The 20,964-nt window shown below is 33.1% G+C and overlaps 1 protein-coding gene across 2 annotated transcripts; it reads right to left on the bottom strand.

The window, feature by feature from the left end:
- Nucleotides 1-9: 9 nt before the first annotated feature.
- On the bottom strand, nt 10-20,900 carry LOC115889106 (vacuolar protein sorting-associated protein 35). 2 transcript variants are annotated; one of them, XM_030909032.1, is made up of 14 exons: nt 20,629-20,900; nt 20,224-20,425; nt 19,947-20,162; nt 19,726-19,892; nt 19,505-19,669; nt 19,214-19,424; nt 18,652-18,842; nt 18,452-18,584; nt 18,104-18,381; nt 17,153-17,384; nt 16,917-17,099; nt 16,733-16,850; nt 921-1,071; nt 10-775 (listed from the first exon to the last, which is right to left on the bottom strand). In XM_030909032.1, the coding sequence occupies exons 1-14, from the start codon at nt 20,629-20,631 to the stop codon at nt 623-625; spliced, it is 2,403 nt and encodes an 800-aa protein (XP_030764892.1). In that variant the 5' UTR covers nt 20,632-20,900; the 3' UTR covers nt 10-622. The 2 variants fall into 2 exon arrangements, with proteins under 2 accessions (XP_030764892.1, XP_030764891.1); XM_030909031.1 differs by lacking the exon at nt 20,629-20,900 and adding an exon at nt 20,511-20,623.
- Nucleotides 20,901-20,964: the final 64 nt, after the last annotated feature.

Genomic DNA, 20,964 nt, shown 5'->3' with positions numbered 1-20,964 from the left:
TCTCTTTTCAAATTATAGGGGGTTTGCAAAAATGCTATATATAAAGAACACCCTTTATTTTTCAAAAAGCAATCTTCTCCGGAATGTTTTCTCATTGAATCGTTTACACTCTGTATAATAGAAGACAGAAATTAAATATATAATCATTAAAAATTATTTTTTTAGATAAATAATAAGCCCCATAATAAACAAGATATACATATAAAAGAAATATAAATATACTTTTTTGTAATAATTCAAATGAGCATAAAAAAGGTATGTACCTCTTTTAAATAAACAACAATAACAAAATGTTGTAATTAATAAATTTGTAGATTTTATACTAAATGTAATTTAATGACTTGTATTAGATAACTTTAGGCCTTATGTAATGGCTTTCTAATTTTTTATACAACTAAATGAAAAAAGTAATCTAGTTATTCGGCCATGAAAATTAATAATTGATAAATGCTTTCTATGAATTCAAGAAGTTTTACAAATTCTAGCATATTCTATAAATAAGTCATTATGTTGATGCTATCTACTACTTATATTTAACCTTGTATGAAATAAGACTTATTTAGTACGATCTTAATTTAGCATTGCATTTTCAAGTTTCACTATACAATATGTCCAAAATTTCCTAAATTTCTATACCTTTATAGATAAGGCCTTCGTCTGGTGATTCGAGTCGAGCTCTAATGTGTTCTAAGGTGTTGTTAAAATGTTTAGTTATCTGTTCTGTTTCGTCTGAACTTTCCAAGTTCGGTTTTTCTTCTTTGATCTTTTTTATAACCTGCCAAATAATAATAGTTTATTAATATTCAGGTTGTCTCAAAAAATTCAGAAAAATATTGATTTATCAAGAAAAAATTTGGGAAATCAATTCAACATTTCCTATAAAAAACAAACCAATTTTTCGAGCATTATTTTTTAATTACCTGATTAAGGATTTCTACAGTAACTTCTTCATTGCCTTTTTCAAAAAAGTAGATATAGTGGTTTAATAATTCTACAAATAACTGTACTTGTACACTAACATCCATACATTGCTTGGCTATCCTCAATCCCTTTTTAAGACACTCAATAACTCTAGAAATTATTTTTTATTAATAATTATTTTCATTTGGTGATTTAGCATATTTCTATTGTAATGAATAATCAATCTTTAAACAATGTTATAATAAATGGATTTTTTATTTTTCTCCAATTTTATAATAATAAAATTCTAACATTTCAAATTCTGGTCTGCGTTCACATATTTGGGTAGATGGACAAGATGGACACTCTGGACATAAACTTTACGTCCTTCAACATTCTAAAATAAAGGATATCCTTTTAGAGAGAGACATCCTAATATAATTTAAATATAGTGGAACAAGAACAAACAACTCTAGGCTGTTATGTCACGTCCAATGGTCCAAACAAATCGTCGTCCTCAATGCCTGAACGCAGCCCAAGGTAATGACACAAATTAACTACAACAGATGCGAAAGAACGCCGAATTACGTGTTCAGGTTTCTGTGACCTTCAGAAAGAGTTATAGACAATCCGCATCAATGTAGAGTTTGGGTTATTATTTGTTTGGGTGAAAATAATCTGCACCAATATGTTATCGAGGCATACAAAAAGGTCCACAGACTTCGAGACATACGAAAAATCAAGTCCATTTAGCGTGTGTCGCAATTTTCACACCTTAAAAAATTAGTTTTTTATAGCTATAGCAACTGCAGCGACTATGAAAAAAGCTGTGTGATTTTCATAGAAAATAAGTGCCCCTGTAATTCATATGAGAATGTTATAAATCGTTAAAAGAGGTTTCAAATCTCTTGGATTCCTATTAATATTAAATAAATTTTATTAAAAATTGAACTAAAATTGTTAGTATCATTAAAAACAATTCAAATTCAAAAATTGTATCAGTCAAATTCCCTCATATTCACCTTAAGAATATTAAAGTAAATATAAATACAGCTCATTCTAAGCTCTACTTATCTTTAAGAAAAATTTAAATCGTTGTTGCAATTGGGCCTTAATGCCATTTCGAATGAACAATAGTATTAATAATGTACATTATAATAATAATAAATTTTATATCATAGTGTGTATTAAAACTACTAAAACACTTTTAAATTGGTATTATATTAACAACTTTTGTTTTTTAATCCAAAAAAAAGTTACCAATTTTCTCAATCAAAATATTTGTGGTCCTGAAAAGGACCTTCGTTTTCCCATGTTCGTCAAGGTAGGTAATGGGTAAACGGTAAAAAAACAGGATAATGAAATTTAAAAAATTACAAAAATTGTTCAAAAGTGCCTCCCTCTTGCATTAAACAATAACCCAAACGATCATAAAATCCCCTCCTCACATTGGATAACATATCAGGGGTGACAGTGTCAAAGGCATTAAATATTTTCTGCCTTAACTGCTCCAAGTTTTGAATTTCTTCATGGCCGTAAATTTTAGATTTTATGTACCCCCATAAAAAGAAATCATTCACCGAGAAGTCAGGTGAAATTAAACGTCAGTCTAAACAAAACTGTCATTTTTGAAAACTTGTCAAAATTTGGACACACGCTAAATGGACTTGATTTTCCTATGTCTCGAAGTCTGTGGACTTTTCTGTATAATCTCACAGTAATTTAATAGATTGCTCGTCATATTATATCAGCTCGTAGGAGATTAGGAAAAAAAAAGATATTTATAGTATAAAAAATTAATTTATTTAACAAAATTTAATTAAAGATGTGACAAAATAGTTACATTTCTATTGGTTCTATCGGACTTTTTTCGACTATATAAATCTTTATTTTTTGTAAACTTTAATGCATAAAATATTTTCAATCTAATAAATAATTTAATGATGTAAATAAGAGGAAATTTCTCACATGGGTGGTCAAATTATATAGTTTTCATTATATCAAACAGCCTCTGAATGTTTTCTTCAATGCAAAACTAATCAAAATTTAATATAAATAATTTTTTTCCAGCCTGTAAATAAAATGAACAAAGTTTTCCACTTTCATGATCAAAGGCTTTTTAATGGGTAAATAATTTCGAGTTATCCAGAGATTCGGATTCTTTTGCAAATTTTAGACAAATATCACATTGATGTATTTGAAGACCCTTTTTAGTGATGTAGTCAAACATAATTAAAGGCATTTTGAGTTGAAAACATTTCTCAGAGGCTGTTTGATATAATGAAAACTATAAAATTTGACCACCCATGTGAGAAATTTCCTCTTATTTACATTATTAAATGATTTATTAGATTGAAAATATTTGATGTATTAAAGTTTACAAATAAAGATTTATATAGTCGAAAAAAGTCCGACAGAACCAATAGAAAGGTAACTATTTTGTCACATTTTTAATTAAATTTTGTTAAATAAATTAATTTTTTATACTATAAATATTTTTTTTTCCTTATAAATAAACACATTTGCATCCCATTTTAAATAAGATATACAAATTACCAAAACTTAGAAATAACAGTTCAAAAGTTCAACAAAAATCCTACACGCGTTTTTAAAAAGAAACATATAACCACGCACTATGTCATTCCAGCAAGCGAATACGACACAGCATAGGTTTCCGGACTAAACGACTGGTGTATTTACACCACTCAATAGGCGTGTCGGGTTTGCCAAGCGGTTTCCGATGCAGTCGCTTTCTTTCGCATCTGTTATAGGTAATTTGTGGTAATGACGCCTGACGTCACTTATGGAAAGTGACATTATTAAACGTAAATTATGATATGATAGAATTTTTTATTATACACGGTGAGTCTTAAATATTTGCAAATATTTTCAGAACTGGTAGATCTCGACAAAAGAAACATATTTTCTATTTACCGTTTTTCAAATAAGTGCAAAATAACCTTGATATTTTATTTCGAAATGTAAAAAAAATATTTTTCCCTTAAATTTTGAGAAACACTGGATCTTTTCTGGGTTTTCTTTCTTGTAAGTTTAATCTACTATATATTTTGTCACATTATTGTTGCGGACCGGTATGGACTCGACCTAACCTAACAATATGGCCCGCCCTCGGATGCCCTTAACATCGCATAAACACCGTAATGATTCATTCGAAGATTCGAGAAGTATCGAGTTCTACTGGAATGGAGTAGTACATACGAGAACAATCGAAACCTTCTCTATGCACCTAACGATCTATGGATTATTCTAGTAAACTTTAACTGTAGGTATAAAAGCCGGCGGCTGTGGCCTAGAGAGGGCAGTTATAAATATACGAGTGCAGTTGACGCGCTAAAATTCAAAATAAATTCTTAGTTATAAATCGTTTGTAAATAGTTCTATAAGTCTTTTATCGTTATTGTTTTTGTTAATTAGTGTTAAATAAATAGTGTTTAAATAAATTGTGACTTTCTATCCACACGGAACCGACGAAAAACGTAACAATTGGTGTCAAGTGTGGCGTGTGTGATAGACTAGACAAATAAAAAGACTGAAAATGGCTTCGAAAAAATTGTTGAAAGGCTTGAAAGTGTCGGAATTAAAATGCATATTGGAAGAGAGGGGGTGCGAGACAGATAGATAGAAAAGCATTTTGCAAGCCAGACTGAGAGAGGTTTTGATTGAGGAAGGTGAGGATCCTGACACATTTTGCTTTGAGCTGGAAGGTGACCTTGACTCGTCATTGAAAAATTTGCAAGACAATTTAAACGACAATTTGAATAGTAAGATAATTAATTTAGAAGATAAAATGTCGGAAAATTCCCAAAAATTAGAAGATAAAATCATAGAAAATTTTAAAGATATACAGGCCAGCTTTAATAATGAAATACTTAATTTAGAAGAAAGTTTATATAACAAGATAATAGAAAATTCCAGGGAATTAGAAGAAAAGATTATAGAGAATTCCACGGAGCTACAAGACAAAATAGCACAGATTGAGGACGATGTTAACAGAAAAATCGAAATTTTAAAAGAAAAAATAGCGAAGTCAAATTGTCAAACCAAAATGTCAAGAAACATCGGAGGGACCGAAACTAGTCGAAAATAGGTATACCTCAAAATCAGTTATGAAACCTTCACAGTTTGACGGAAAAACCGATTGGGCCAATTATTTTTGCCAATTTGAAGCCGCTGCGAGAGCGAACGGATGGACAATCGCTGAAAAGGCTACCGCTTTGACTGTCGCACTGCGAGGAGATGCGACTGACATCCTGCAGACACTGTCACCATCTGAACAGGGAGATTATCAGCAATTGGTACGACATTTAGAAATGAGTACGGCCAAGCTCATTTGGAACATGTCTATCATTCCCAGCTAAAAAATCGCATTCAAAAGTCAAATGAGTCTCTGCAGGAGTTTGAAGCCGACGTAGCCCGCCTCGTTCGCCTTGCGTACCCCGTTATGCCCGAAATGTTATGGAGCGCTTAACAGTACAGGCTTTTATTGATGGTTTACGTGACAACGAGACAAGGCAAACACTTCTTTTAGCTCATCCAACGCATTTGGGAGATGCCCTAGCACGTGCCCTGGAATTTGAGGCCGAGAAAGAATGCTCTAGGTCTCTAGGATTTGTACGGGCTGTTGAGGAGAGTTCCGACGATTCCAAAGTGGAAAAGATTGTGCGGAAAGTACTGGATCAGTATATGAGCAAGAACCGATTCGCTGTTGGAATTGCGGACAGATGGGAAATCGTTGCAAAGAAGAGAAAGAAGTGAAAGTCTTAACGACGACTGTGGTTGGTGATAGTTGGCAAACCGAAGATCTTGCAAATGACCAAATCAGTGGTCCAGAGTTGGGCTTGGTGATTAACTGGAAAAACGCGGACCAGAGACCAACGTGGGAGGAAGTTTGCAGATATTCGCCGAACGTGAAGTCGTACTGGTCCCAGTGGAATTCATTGGTAATAGATAACGGATTACTTCGCCGTGTGATTGAGAGACCAGAGGGACAAGAAGAGAGAAGGCAGATCGTCATTCCAAAGAAGAGGGTCCCGGAAGACCCTTCAAACCAGCGGTAGACATCTTGGTGTTAGCAAGACCCTTGGCAAGCTGCGTGAACGGTTCTATTGGGTGAACTGCACAGAAGACGTGAGGGCCTGGTGTAAGAAATGCGACGTTTGCGCTGCTATCAATGGACCACAAAAGCGTGGTAAAGCTCCAATGCGCCAGTACAATGTAGGCAGTCCTTTCGAACGAATAGAGATCGACGTGGCTGGTCCTTTCCCGGAGACGAACGATGGCAACAAATACATTGCGGTAGTAATGGATTACTTCAGCAAATGGGTCGAGGCCTACGCGTTGCCAAATCAAGAAGCGTCCACCATTGCTGATGCTCTTGTTAAGGAATGGAATTTGCATGTTTGGTGTTCCCATGGAGCTGCATTCAGATCAGGGAAGAAACTTTGAGTCCAATCTGTTCCAAGGCGTCTGTGAAGCCCTTAACATCCGCAAGACCAGGACGACTGCTCTGCATCCACAATCCGAAGGGATGGTTGAACGCATGAACAGAACCATCAACCGTTATTTGGCCAAAGTAGTCTCTGACCACCAAAGAAACTGGGACAAATTTCTTCACCTGTTCCTGTTGGCCTATCGTTCATCCGTCCAAGAATCCACGGGGCAAACTCCAGCCAGCATCGTTATAGGACGGGAAGTGCGCCTACCTTGTGATCTGAAGTTTGGTTGCCGACCGGGAGAAGATGTCGCCGGAGAAGATTATGTCCATAGACTACGCCAAAGAATGGACGACATCCATCAGCGAGTCCGCATAAATATTCAAAGCGCTAGTGACCGAATGAAGGAACACTACGACATTCAAGCTGAGCATGGAGGATACCAACCAGCGAAGTTGGTGTGGCTATATAACCCGCAGAGACGTCGTGGGTTATCTCCGAAGCTACAATCCTCGTGGGAAGGGTCATACGAAGTCATGGATAGGATTAATGACGTCGTATACCGTATCAGAAAATTGCCAAAAGGAAACGACGTGTATTTGTTCTGCTCCGATAAAAAGTTTATTTATTCGTATAAAATAATAATAATGCCGCAAAATATTTGTCATACCTGCAATTCGGCACTCAGTCAGCGTTCGCCCGGACTGGAATGTTGTTTTTGTGAACATTTTTATCACATTAGGTGCGTGAATATATCTAAAAACCAGTTTGATGTCTTATCAAGTGTTGATGGATGCAACTGGAGATGTACCGGGTGCGCCGAAAAGAAAAATGATAATAGTAATTTAATAAAAAGGACATTGAAACACTACAGGAAACAGTTAAACTGCTACAACAACAGATAACTCAGCTCCAAAATGATCGAGTTAATAATACTGAAGAACAAAACGAAAATTTAATGTCACAAATATCCGAACGTCAAAAAAGATCAAAAAATGTGATATTCTATGGACTCACTGTGAATCCCGATGTTTCAGACCGCCAAAACGTAATAAGTATAATCAAATCCATTACACCAGATGTAAGAGTTGAAGAATTAACTACAGCCCGACTAGGAAATGGTCAAAATGGAAAACCGGCACCTCTTCGTGTGGGACTATTCTCAACGGATGATGTTCTAACCTTGCTGAGATTACTACAGATCAGACGAAAATGCAGAGAGAATATTATCAAAAAATTCGTACAGAATTATTAGCAAGGAAACAAAATGGCGAGCAGAATATTTTTATTAAATATATTAATGGTGTACCAAAGATTGAGAAGCCAAAAAACTTGAGATTGAGCTTGGTCATATAAATATTAGATCTCTACTTTAAAATTTCAACGAGTTTCGTAATTTTGCTATGGACTCAAACTTTGATATATTGGCTGTTACGGAAACCTGGTTAAATGAAGATTATCCGGAAAATCTTGTTGATCTTGACGGCTACAACTTGAGTAGACTGGATCGACCAACTAGAGGTGGCGGTGTTGCTGTATATTCGAGGTGTTCCTTCAGAATTAAGACTCTTTATTCAAATATTAGTGATGATGGAGTTGAGCAATTGTGGGTTCTTATCAGTGTGAAAAGTAAAAAAATTGGTGTAGGAGTGGTTTATAGGCCGCCTAGCGTAAGCATAAATTGTATAGATGAAATATTTGAGCCGCTTGAGATTACTTATTTAGAAACTCAATCTGTTATGTTAATGGGGGATATAAATATTAATCTTTTAGATTCAAATTCACATTCAGCAAGTAGGTTTAATTCGGTCATAAATGGATTTAATTTAGTTCAAATCGTAAATAAACCCACTAGAATAACGGAGACAAGTGAATCACTGATTGATATAATTTGTGTAAGCAAGGATTTAAAAATTTATAAATCGGACACCCCAGATGTGCTCTACAATACTGATCATATGCTCGTTTCTTGTTCTTTAAGTTTGAATGTTGATATGATGATTCCTAAATGTGTTTATTATCGAGACTTCCGCAACTTTGACATGGATGCATTTGCTTGTGACGCAACTTCAGTGGATTGGAACAGTGTTAATGAATTAGCAGATGTAAATTTAAAAACGGAGTGCTTAAATAATATAATATTATCATTATTCGATAGTCACGCACCGCTAAAGGTGGTCAATTTTAAACGCCCTTACCAACCTCATATTACGTACAATATTAAAGAAATAATAAAACTAAAGAAAAAAGCTTATAATAAATATCTTAGAGAAAGATCGATAACCTCAAGGAAATATTATGTTGATTTGAGAAACTATTTAAAAACTGCAATTAAAAAAGAAGAAAGATGCGTGCATTAAGTATGTTCTAAATGCAAGTAAAAACAATAATAAGATGTTGTGGAATAATTTACGCAAATGTGGTTTGGCTTCCAAACAGTGTTCCAACAATAAGTTTCCTGATGATTTGAGTGATTCAGACGCAATAAATAACTATTTCCTAAATATTACAAATCACTCTAATATTAGTGCTGATATACTAAATTATTACAGAAATAACAAACTTAACACAAACAATGTATTTAGCATTAGCCCTGTAACGGAAAGTGATATTTATAGTAGCTTGAGGTCCATTAAATCTGCATCATATGGTTTTGACAATATTAATATAAACATGATTAACATTGTGATACCGTACTGCATTAATGTTGTAAAAAATATTTTCAATTCTTCTATCAGCAGCGGTATTTTTCCCAGTATATGGAAAACTGCAAATATTGTTCCAATTCCAAAGAAATCTTGTCCCTCAACTTTCAGTGATTTAAGACCTATTAAGATTATCTTATCTTTAAGACCTATTAAGATTATTATCTAAGACCTAATTAAGCCTGCCATGTCGAAGCTGCTGGAGCGAATCATCTCAAAACAGATTACGCAGTTTTTGAATGCAAATAAAATCCTACCAATGGAACAGTCTGGATTTCGACCTGGGCACAGTACGGCTACTGCACTTCTTAAGGTAGTTGATGACATTGCTTATGCGGCGGATAAGTCAGGAAGTACAATTTTGGTTTTGTTGGACCAAAGTAAAGCTTTTGATTTGGTAAATTTTGAAATAATTTTGGCAAAACTAAAATACATTGGTTTTGACTCTGTTGCTGAGGCTTGGTTTAGAGACTATATTTATGGATGCACTCAGAGAGTTAAAATTAATAATGCGTGTTCTGAATTGGGAGAAACTTCTAGTGGCGTACCGCAAGGCAGCATTTTGGGGCCTATATGTTCTTGATTTATACTTTTGACTTGCCTAAAGCAGTTGAGCAGTGTCATATACACATGTATGCAGATGATGTCCAACTGTATCTAGACTGTTCCATTGAGGGGGCTCGGGACACTATAGATGTTATCAACAACGACATTCGCATGTTCTCAGACTGGTGTAGTGAGCATGGATTGAGAATAAATCCAGCCAAAACTATGGCTCTTTGTATTGGCAATAAAAAAACTAACACATATGTTACGTCCAATTTAAATTTAAATATTGATAATGTTATACTTCAATGGACTACCAGTGCAAGGAGCCTGGATGTCGATTTGGATAATGACTTGAGCTTTTCGAATCAGTGTAATAAAGTCTATCAAATGTCCATGTTTAAGCTAAGCTCAAGTCAATATATTCTCTTAAGAAACAACTTGACGAATTTACTAAGCTACATCTAGTCAAAGTCTGATTTATCCTCATCGATTATTGCAGCCAAGTATATTATGCATTCTTACCCAAATATAATAAGCTAAAAATACAAAAGAATCCAGAACGCCGCACAGTGGAACGAGCTTATGGGAGCGGTTGGACATGAGGTTTTCTTCTCAGCACTTTTAATCCAAAAGACGAAAAAATGATTTTTATATACCGTAATAATGTATAAACAGAACAATTTTAAATTTTAATGAAAGAAAGTGGTTGGCTCATTACAAACCATCCACAGGGTGACCTAAAAATATAGTATGTTTTGGAAAAATCTTAGAATTTTTAAATGCTTATAAACTTTGCCAAACTGTTGTGGAATGTTTTAGTTTTAATCTTTTTAAAAAGAAATAGCGTTAGATTTTACCACTGAGATCTAGGACTACTGATACCATGTTATAAAAATATGGTAATTAAGGGCTTATATTTTCCTATTTAATATAATTTTGCTAATATGTTCGGTTTGAAAAAAGATATCAAGATGCGGTTTTCACTGACTTTTTAAGCTTTTATTAGTCTTTACTATCAGCTAAAATTACATATATTATCGCATTTTTTTGAAAAAACGCGCAATGTTTGTTAATTGTAAGACAGCGCCCCGTAGCGTCTACGTTCAAAAGCTTACTATTATTTTTTGTATGTATAATATAGAGTAAGAAACGCTCTTTTAAATGAGCCCCCGCTAGTTGGATTCCGTCCATCCAGTCCGGAGTTATTAATATTTAAATAAAAACAGATCTAACTTTCCCCTACCACTTTATTTTGGCATATAGCTACATGGCTAACAGAAAATATTCAGAATTTACTAAAGATTATGAAGCTATTATTTATACTACCCTTTATCTAGGCAAAATTGTGTAAAAACTCCATTTTCTTATTTTTTATAGCAGTTGTGCCCTCTAGCGGCCATTCTACAAACTTGAAAATAATTTCCAGCAATTTCTCATGGCCTCTTTAGTTATGAATATTTTTTTCCGCCGGCCTCACGGCTAATACTTTCCGAGATATAGCCGAAAGCTATTCTTAGTCGACACCCTGTACAATTTATTATAAGCAAAGAATATAACAGTAAATCAACGCACTAGAATATTTTTATTACAAATAAAAAAGCTCAACACTGCACTTTAACCCGCTTTCTTTTTCCAACAGTTTATAAGTTTTCCATATATTTGTAGCACCCTGTATCTGTTTTTGATTTAAGCGTCATTTTGTATTTATCCAATTAATAATTAAATATTAATAAATTTATAAAAAAAATAAAGATAATTTGACTCTAAAAATTTTAAATTAATTTATTGGAATTGAAAACTTTTTTGATTTTAGTATAGCATGTATTAGTAATATATAAAATGAAAATGTTTAGAGGGGGGCAAGCTGGGGCAAGATGTTAAATTAGTTTCGTTATTAGAAAGGCTTAATCTACCTTGTGACATATATAAAGTCTTGGCCAACTTTGGCCATTTTTTTATTTTTCTACATACACATTTTTTTGCTACTAAATATAGTATTTAGTAGCAAAAAAATGTTTATGTGTCTCTTATATACAATTATTGTTCTCCCAAACTTTTGTGACTATATATATATATATCTTTTATTTAAAGTGAAAACAATCGTTTGCACTAATATGTATGGTTAAAAAAAAGTATTAATGTCTTTGCCACTTTTTATAAAACTAGGTTGTTTCACAAGAAATGAACACCATAATTAAGTCAGTGTAATATCTTCATTTGAAACTTTTCAGACATATAATTAAAAATATTTTTTTGAGTTGGATAAAATATAACGGTCTGGACTTCAAGTAATTAAAATCTTCTACCAAAATTATTTAATTTAAAATTTTATTTTTAAGTCAATGTCCAACATTTTATATTGGGTCTTTCCACCGTGCGCCGGTATGAGATTTGTGTGCAATTTATCTTATCGAGATCATATTAGTCCTCACCTAAAACGTTTAAAGGAACCAGAAATGCGCGAAAGATTGGAATATTTGTATGTGATGTTATTATATAAAATATTTAAAAATAAAATCCCCATTTACTTAATAAAATTAATTATTAACAGATCTCAAATTCATAGTGTCAACATCAGAGTTAATTCTTTTACAGTCCCTCAGGACACTACATCAAAATATAAGAATTGTTTTTCCTATATGGCTTCTACCTTATTAAATAAATTTATAGATGACTTGAGTTTGCCTATGACACAGTCTAAAAGTAATGTACGATCTAAAATTGGAATGTCACCATATTTCAATTAATACCTTAGGTTTAGAATCTTAGTTTTAGTTTATTTTTTTTTAATGTAATATTTAGGTTAAGTCTAGAAAACATGTTTCTTTTATTAATTTTCATAAGGTGGAGTGGAAGAATGGGTAACACCAAATCTCCAACCTTTTTGTGGAATGTAGATTAATTATTGCCTTCAATTTGTTATATGTTTGTAATTTTTTTACATTTGCACAATAAACATTATTTATTATTATTATTTATTATAGTCCATTTCAACCGTTTGAGCCCCTACCAAGGCGAAATAAAAGATCGTGCTGGGACCATGAGAACCTGCAGCTTTGATCCCCCTGATTCGGAGATGTCCTTTATGATTTCATGGCCCGATACAACATCAGTCAGAAGGCTCGCTATGGTGTAACCAAAGAAGAACAACGAGACCTCTTTTCCGTGCCTCCTGATTATTCGCTCGCTCACTGTGTGGCCCGAGATTTGCGGATGTCCAGAGGAATCGCTGCGACGTTCAATGAGAAGTTTGGGCGTGTCGGAGAACTACGCCGACAGGATCCAGAGGTTGGAAGCGTCTGGAGGCTAACCGACAATGAACTTGGTCAAGCAAGGCACATTTTCTACCTAGTCACCAAGGAATGGTCCCCAAGTAAGCCGACTTATCTCAATCTATGGAAGACCCTGATTGAACTCAGAGAAGCCTTGCTAAACAACATTACACGATTAGCCATTCCGAAGCTGGCGTGTGGACTCGATGGTTTGAGTTGGCGTACAATCCGGAACATGATTGAAGTCTTGTTTAGATTTACGGGAATCGAGATCCTTGTTTGCTGCTACAACCCAAAGCTGAGATCGGGAGAGAAAACTGTAGACTGCTATTTCTACCAGACTTCGCAATGTACCAGGGGCCAGCTTTGCAAATACCTTCATTCCCCGTGTACATCTCGGGACGAGCATGTACCTAAGAAGGGGGCAGTGTTGCGCCCTCGGATGGCCTTAACATCGCATAGACACCGTAATAATTCATTCGAAGATTCGAGAAGTATCGAGTTCTACTGGAATGGAGTAGTACATACGAGAACAATCGAAACCTTCTCTATACAAACAAAACAAAACAAACAACGCTTTATTGTGCAAAAAGCCAAAACAGCTTCATCGATAAAGCACTCACAAACAACAAAATCACAAAAAAAATATACAAACAACAAAAAATACACAATACAAATAATACAATTCAAAAAAAGTTAAATCTTTAAAATTACAAAAAGAATATACATGGACAATTTTAGAACAGTACGCAGTAAATAGATATAATTTTAAAGTTATAAAATATTAAATACTTGACCTTTGACCAGTGTGTGAGATGATCAAAATTTTAAAATTCAAAATTGTTCATAATTAAACATCAACAAAAAAGTCGTTTACCGCATATAGGGCTCTCTCCAGTAGGTATGATTTAAGAGCTTTGCAAAATGCGGGAAAGAATGAAAGCGATTTGATATTCAAAGGCAGATGATTGTACATTTTTTTGGCATTGTACAGTATTGACCCTTTAACTAGTTCTGAGCTCGGGGTTGGCAGATAAAGATCGTGCTCTGCATTCCTAAGTGGATAGTTATGAGATGGCCTTTCGGGAATAGCAGATATGTGCTTGCGGATTAAGCAAACAGATTCAAAAATGAATAAAGAAGGAAGAGTCAGTATTTTCAAATTTTTAAAGAAATTCTGGCAGTGAGTTCTACTGTTCAGTCCCAATAAATATCGAACTGCTCTCTTTTGAAGTCTGAAAACATGATCAAATTTTGTTGCGCAGCAAGTACCCCAGATTGGAAGGGCATAACGAAGATGTGACTCAAAAAGGGCATAATAGGCTATTCTAGAGGTTGAGAAGCTGTCGTCATGTATTTCTAGGCTTTCAAATCTCATGTATTTCTTACTCACAACTTAAAGGAAGAATGTAAAGGCTGTTCAGACCAAGGACTATATACCGCAGAGGCGCATATACAGGAAGGGTAATGGGGGTAATTACCCCTCCCGGATCCCAGGAAATACTTTATAAATATGATAAAATGTGGCATAAAATAAAATTGTCACAAATAAATTAACAAAACCTATTAAAATAGAAAATCCAGGCCAAATCAAGTTTATTCTCTTCCAGATTGACAATAACTTCCATGGAAACTTTAATTTAAATCTAGAACTTTACTTAATATTGCTTCTACCCCTTCCAGACTCAATCAATAGATGCACCACTGATATACCAGTGCGCATAAAGTTGACATATGATATGTCATTCTATTCAGAGTGTCATTTCCTATCGAATTAAGTAAAAAATACCAAGGGTGTCATTTCAAAATCAAAAGTTGTAGTAATTCCCGGTTAAACAGGAAGCGACCGAAAAGAATTGAATACGTCAATCAATCCTAATTTATGTCATATACTAACATAGGTACCAAATCTCGTTTTTTTGTCTGAAAAAATAAAAAGTTATAGAGGTGAGCCACTTTTGAGACGCACCCGGTATAATCATTTACCAGTGAAAAGTTATTCCATTAATTCTCTCAATTTTTGCCGAGATCTACCGCACTCTGCACCACCATTTTACGTTTTTTTTCAGTAAATCGCAATAGTTATGCTGTTAATTTAAGTTCTCACACAAAAAAATCCTTCTAGATTTACTACCTCTAAACAAAACTTATTGTAGAATAAAAATATAAAATAAAGTCAGTAAAGCACACAAAAAGCTAACAAATCTACAAAATTTAAAATCAAGTTCAAATGTCTCAATTGAAACGTCAAATAGAACTGTCAAGTGTGGTCTCTGTCTAACATAATATGAATATATACGTCGTACAAAATAAAAACCGTTGCGAGCTATCGATTAGGCATTTATTAGCCGTGTGCAGTGCTACCACTACACAAATATGGCCCTTATGGGACGTTTTCAATGAGTTTTAAATCTCCCACTCGATATTGTGTTGGCAACGGCGAGGAAGCGGTTGCAGCGGTGCCACGTTTATTTGACATTTGCTAGAATTTTCTGAACGTTAGTTGAGAGTTGTGTCTCGTGTGTATTGAATCTTTTAAAACCTTTATCTATCGATCGAAAACTGTTGTTTTCAGAATATTTTGTGTAGTAGTAGTTAGTTTTTTCTTTGAAAAATGCCTAAGCAGTTAAATAGTCGGTGCCAAGAATTAGTGTCATCTCTGATAATATATTTTGAGAAAGAAAGGGACAATAACGGCCCGTTATATTATAATAAAGTATTTTAAAGTAGACCAGTGAAGCGAGTTTTTTTTATTTTGAGAAGCAAAACCTACTAATCTTCTATGGAAAATACTTATTGATTCTTGGAATATTTCAAAAAGTTGCCTATATATTTTATAATCATTTACCACTCTTTATAATAGATAATATTTTGAATTGTCCGAAACCCAGACTGTTATTAATTAAACAAAATGTTTAAAACAATGTTTTTAAGACACCATTACTTGTTTTAAATATTTGTTTAAAACAGAGTATTAAATAGGTTTGGTGTGTAGGTGTTTATTTCAATAAAAAATGAGAAACTCTTTCAAAATAAAAAAACAACTATAATACAAAAGGAATAAAAAACAGAGTAATTAGCTCAACTTAATATTGTCTAAATAAACTATTAATTCTGTACTACTACTTGGAGGAGCACCATTAAGGTTTCTAAAATCGAATTAAGTTTTGTCCTTTGGCTTTATCATTATTCAACATGATATGGTTTCAAACAGAGTATAAAAGTGTTGTAAACATATTTTCGTCTTTGTATTTTTTAAAACCATAAAAATTTGTTTTAAACAATAAAAAAACATGTTTTGTTTAAAAATATTTTTTTTCAGCGCTGCTTGAAACTATTTAAAACTGTTAACAATTTAAAGTTTATTTTAGAATTTTAATAGATCTTTTTTTCATATAATCTTTTTAATAGATATAGTAAATTTTTCAAAAATATTTCTCTTCCGATTACAATCTGGCAACAATGCTGTCTACAATCAACGCACGTGCTCGATAACATGCAACGGTTTTTATTTTGTACGACGTATACATGGATAGCACTATACTCCTGCCTTAATATTTTTATTCCAAAGATAAAATAGACAAAGCGGCTTGAAGGCGTCGCGGCCCAGCGGCTACTAAACTAACGGCGGCAACTAAATTTTGACAGATATTGAATAAACATGGCCGACGTGACGTCATCATTTACGTGGTCCATTTAATTTACTGTTTATTCCTAAATTGTTCACTCGATGTACATGTTTTTTCATTTGAAATATATCTTATTGTATTGAATTTTTCAATTAAAATCAATAAATTTAAAACTATAGTAAATCACCCAATTCGAATAAGCTGTAAAATAAAATTCAATATACCTCTTTGCATCGTGGGTTTCTTCTTTGTTACTAGCTAAACTTTTTCCACTCCAAAATAGATGGCTACAAGTGGCTACACCCCTGCATTGATCTGGCTTCTTCAACAATTTACTAGCAGCTAAAATAAAAATACATTTCCATTATTAATTATGCAATTAATCAATTGCAGTGAGACAAATATTACCAAGTGCACATTGTGTCCTTAAAGGATCAGAATTTTCTTCTGAAAAGCAACTGATTTGTTCAAGGGTACCAACAATCAAAGTTATTGCGGCCAATTGAGCTTTTGAGTCTGAAATTTCATCTTCATATAAAGAAAAAGCCTGTGACATAAACTCGTATGCGACAGTTTCGTGGTTATCAAAACCTGAAATTTTTTTAAATAAAATATTTTTTTTTAACCAGCTATCAAATCTTTACCAATTTGGTCTATAGCCAAAGCTCCCTGTAAAAATAACCTTAGAGGTAATTCCGCAAGTTCAGCTTTCACTAAAGCTGTGATGGTTTGATGGCAAAATTGAAATATCTTTGTACATTTCTTATCCCATTTTTCTTCTCTGAGATTCTTGTATTTGTAGGCTAGTTGATAAGCTTGAAATATAAGAGGCGGTAGTGTGTATTTTGTTCTCAAAGGTCCTCCAGTCACTAAAATCTGGGACAACATGGAATTTTAGAACAAAAAAACATAAGCCAAATTTTCAAATAGAAGTTAATTGGTTACATCACAGAATTACCTAACCATTCAGAAGCGGCATTGGAGATTTTTTCATGAATCAAATTTTAAGGAAGGTGTTTTTGTCATATTTTTTGGCGATTATTTTAATGTCAGTTGTCAAATTTTGATTAGTTGCAGTCTTAAGATTTTTAATCTTAAAACTGCTTATTATAAAAAAATACTTTTTCTCAGCGTATTTTTTTTTTCAGTGTACAAATGGGTTAATTGTCAAAATGTGGCTACAGGGTCAAAACCATTGGCACACAGTATAAAAAAGGAGCTGATCAGCTGATGCTTCCTGTTGTTCTGGCCCATAGTTCTGGCCCAACATAGCTGCACGCGTAGAGCGGAGCAGAGCGGACAATAGAAAAAATACGCCTCAATCCGCCTATATGTGGTGCAACTTCCATTTCCTTCAATGCATTTAAACGCTTCGCGGTCCTCTCCGCTCTACGCTGCGCTAGGTCGTACGTCTCATGTGGGGCCACACACCAAGTTTCACTAACGCGGTTTGGCTGATTCAGTTTTACTGTAATAATGAACGAGGGTGACAGTGACAGTTGTCTGTCATTTTAATTCACAGACAAATTTTTCTGTCGATTTTTAAATGTCATCAGTCAAAATCTTCCCCAAATCCTTGGACTGACTTTACTTACTTTTTTGGCCATTGTTAAAATTGTATATTGTTCATCAGGCACATTCGATTGAAGCTGATGAACAAATCTAGCTAATAAACATTGTTCTTCGGCTAATTCTTCCATATCTATTTCTCCAACAGGATTTTCACTTTTCTCAGCTACCAAAGTATTCAGCAAAGTTAATGCCTGCTCCGTTTCATCTGGTGATGGAATTATAATTTCATTTTCCAAAGCATTATTTAGAATGTAAATACTTAATGACTTTCTGCCATTGTAATCTAAATGCTGCATAAGACCTATAAGATGTATTAATTATTCACAACTCAGTAAAAACACTAAAATGTAGACAATGCAAAAGACCATTACCTGCATAATGTTTCAATTTAAGTACTACTAGAATATCATTGTAAGTGTCCAAAGGTATTTTCAATAATTTTTGTAATTCCTTAGCTACAGATGAGTGATACTCAAGATGCTCTAAGCCTAGACGTTGAAACATCTATTACATAGAAAATAAATAGGATTAAATTAATTTGTTAAAAATCTGCAAAAGGGATTATGCTTACTTCCACACTGGATAACATAACTTTATCAATATAATCAATTCGATCAGGATAACACTTTAATGCTAAGTTTATTAAAGCCACTTGTAATGCAACCATATCTTCAGGTGGTAAATACTGCCTATTTGCGATGATTGAAGAAACTTGTTCAGAAAATACTTCAAAGAGTTCAACTTCTTTTAATATATTTCCACCTAAAAGTATAACATTTTCTATATTCTTAATCAATTTCTTATAGACAATGTCTTCTTTATTTATTGTGCAACACTCTCCATTAAAGCACTTTAACATGTACATCTTAAATAAATACTAAAGTAAGAAATAGTTCTTCAATTTCAATAAATACCTAAAGACAATAAATATTTATTTAGGTCATCCCAAGTTTGGATATAATCACAGAATATTAACTAAAGGCCCTATATGGATGTCAAATATTGATATAGAACTACACATTAATGGGCATGTTCAGATTTAAAAAAAGAAGATAAACCTTTACAATTTCTTACAAATAAAATTTATTTATAAACATTTTTTAATAAAATTTATGACAAATCCATGTTATTACCTTCACTATCAAGATTATCTGCCCTTTGACTAAAAGCAGCTAATCTCTCCATAAGACTAATAACAATATTTTTCACATTGACACCTTGATCCAATTCGGCACAGGATTTTAAAAATGGATTTAAAGTCTGAATATGAAATTCATCTGGAAAAACTTGAATAATACATTCCATTAAATATTCTTGAGCTATTGCATCTCGACAACTGACAACCTAAAAACAAGTCCATCAACATCATTGCACAGCAAAACTATTATTTTAAAAAATTATTTTTAAGAAAAAAAGTTAATTACCTGTTCCAAAATTCCTGGCAACACCAATTTCTGATATTTTTCCAAAGTAACAGATTCAAGTTGACTTAATCTAACTAGATTGGTACCAACTAAAATTCTTAACTCTTCCCTTTCTCTTTCTCTATGTTGTCTTTCTCGAGAATGTCCTTGATGTTGCATTCTCACCTGATTTATTTTAATAAACAATTAGTCCTATAGTTAATAAATCATAATATATTTACCCAAAGCTTATTCATTTCTGCAAAATTCATAAGCACAAAATCAACAGAATCTTTAACTGTTCCTTCAGGAGAATCTGTATCAATATCAGGAGCATCAGGTAATATATTCCTGGTACACTGTAGAAGATAATTACGTAAAAATAGCCCTCTGAGAGGATGTTGAACACCTGTAAAAATGAATTTTTAATACTAAAATTCTTCTTAATTTATATATTTTGTACCTCTGCACATTTCCACTAAATCTTTCAACAAATCTCTTCTTAGGGAGGTATTAGTTTTTATATACACCAAACCAACAGTTATCAATAGATAAAGTCTGGGAACAATATTGCCAGCATACTGTACTAATTCATATAAATCTTGTACTTTTCGACCCTTTTCAAATTCATCTACTAAATATAATTCTAAATGCCTTAACTCATTTGTGATAGCCATATCTAAAAAAATAAGTAAGCTTTAAATATATCGACACAACATATTACCAGAGATATTACTGACATAATTCATAGTAGCTTTTAGGTGATAATAATGATGTGCGTAACTCTACAAGCATTAAACTGGCATCTTTAAGAGCATCCATAAGTTTATTTTTATCTAAAGCTCTTTTCATATGAAAAGCTTGTGCTTTTACTTTCCCTAGAGCTTCATGAAGATACCTTTCTTGGTCTTCAACAGGTGATATCTGAGGTGGAGTATTTGGCTAGAGATATAATAAGTAATTTTAATTATTTATTAAGGGCAAACATTTATTTATTAACAAAATTATATCAATTTTATACGTTTACCAAAAAATCTGCGAAAAACGATGCAAACTCAATTTTCCAGATATCTGGTACCGCAGCAGAACCCATAATAAACACAATGTTTTGCACCTTACCAGTTAAAAACTTGATTGTTACTTACCATTTTTGTTGGATAAGTTTCCTATTATTTGTACAATTTAATTGCAAGTGTCAATTAGACGTCAAACTAATAACAATTTAAAAATATCATGACAGTTGAACAATAATAAATCAATTCAGTTTTTCTGCTTTTGTTAATATCTTTCTGGACTTAATCACGAAAAAGAATTAATGATAAATTTCTGGACATTCTCTGGAAAAGTTATCAAATTAGTAGAATGGACAAAAACTGTAATGGAATATGGAATAAAATCAGATGGTAATTCTGAATTACAGAATTTTTATTAAACTTATACTTATTCTATGGATGAAACCATAGAATAGATCTTAGAATAGA

The sequence above is a fragment of the Sitophilus oryzae genome, unplaced genomic scaffold, assembly GCF_002938485.1.
Source record: "Sitophilus oryzae breed Bouriz unplaced genomic scaffold, Soryzae_2.0 scaffold_810_pilon_pilon, whole genome shotgun sequence".
NCBI classification, from domain to species: Eukaryota; Metazoa; Arthropoda; class Insecta; order Coleoptera; family Curculionidae; genus Sitophilus; species Sitophilus oryzae.
The sequence above is the reverse complement of the archived record's forward strand: the minus strand, read 5'-3'. Positions and strand labels throughout refer to the sequence as shown.

Coding starts and splice junctions, on each gene's coding strand:
- LOC115889106 (XM_030909031.1), bottom strand. CDS start 20,576: ATGGGTTCTGCTGCGGTACCAGATATCTGGAAAATTGAGTTTGCATCG. Junction 19,425..19,504: donor TGCCAGGAATTTTGGAACAG/GTAATTAACTTT, acceptor ACTTGTTTTTAG/GTTGTCAGTTGTCGAGATGC. Junction 18,843..19,213: donor AGATAATCTTGATAGTGAAG/GTAATAACATGG, acceptor TTATACTTTTAG/GTGGAAATATATTAAAAGAA.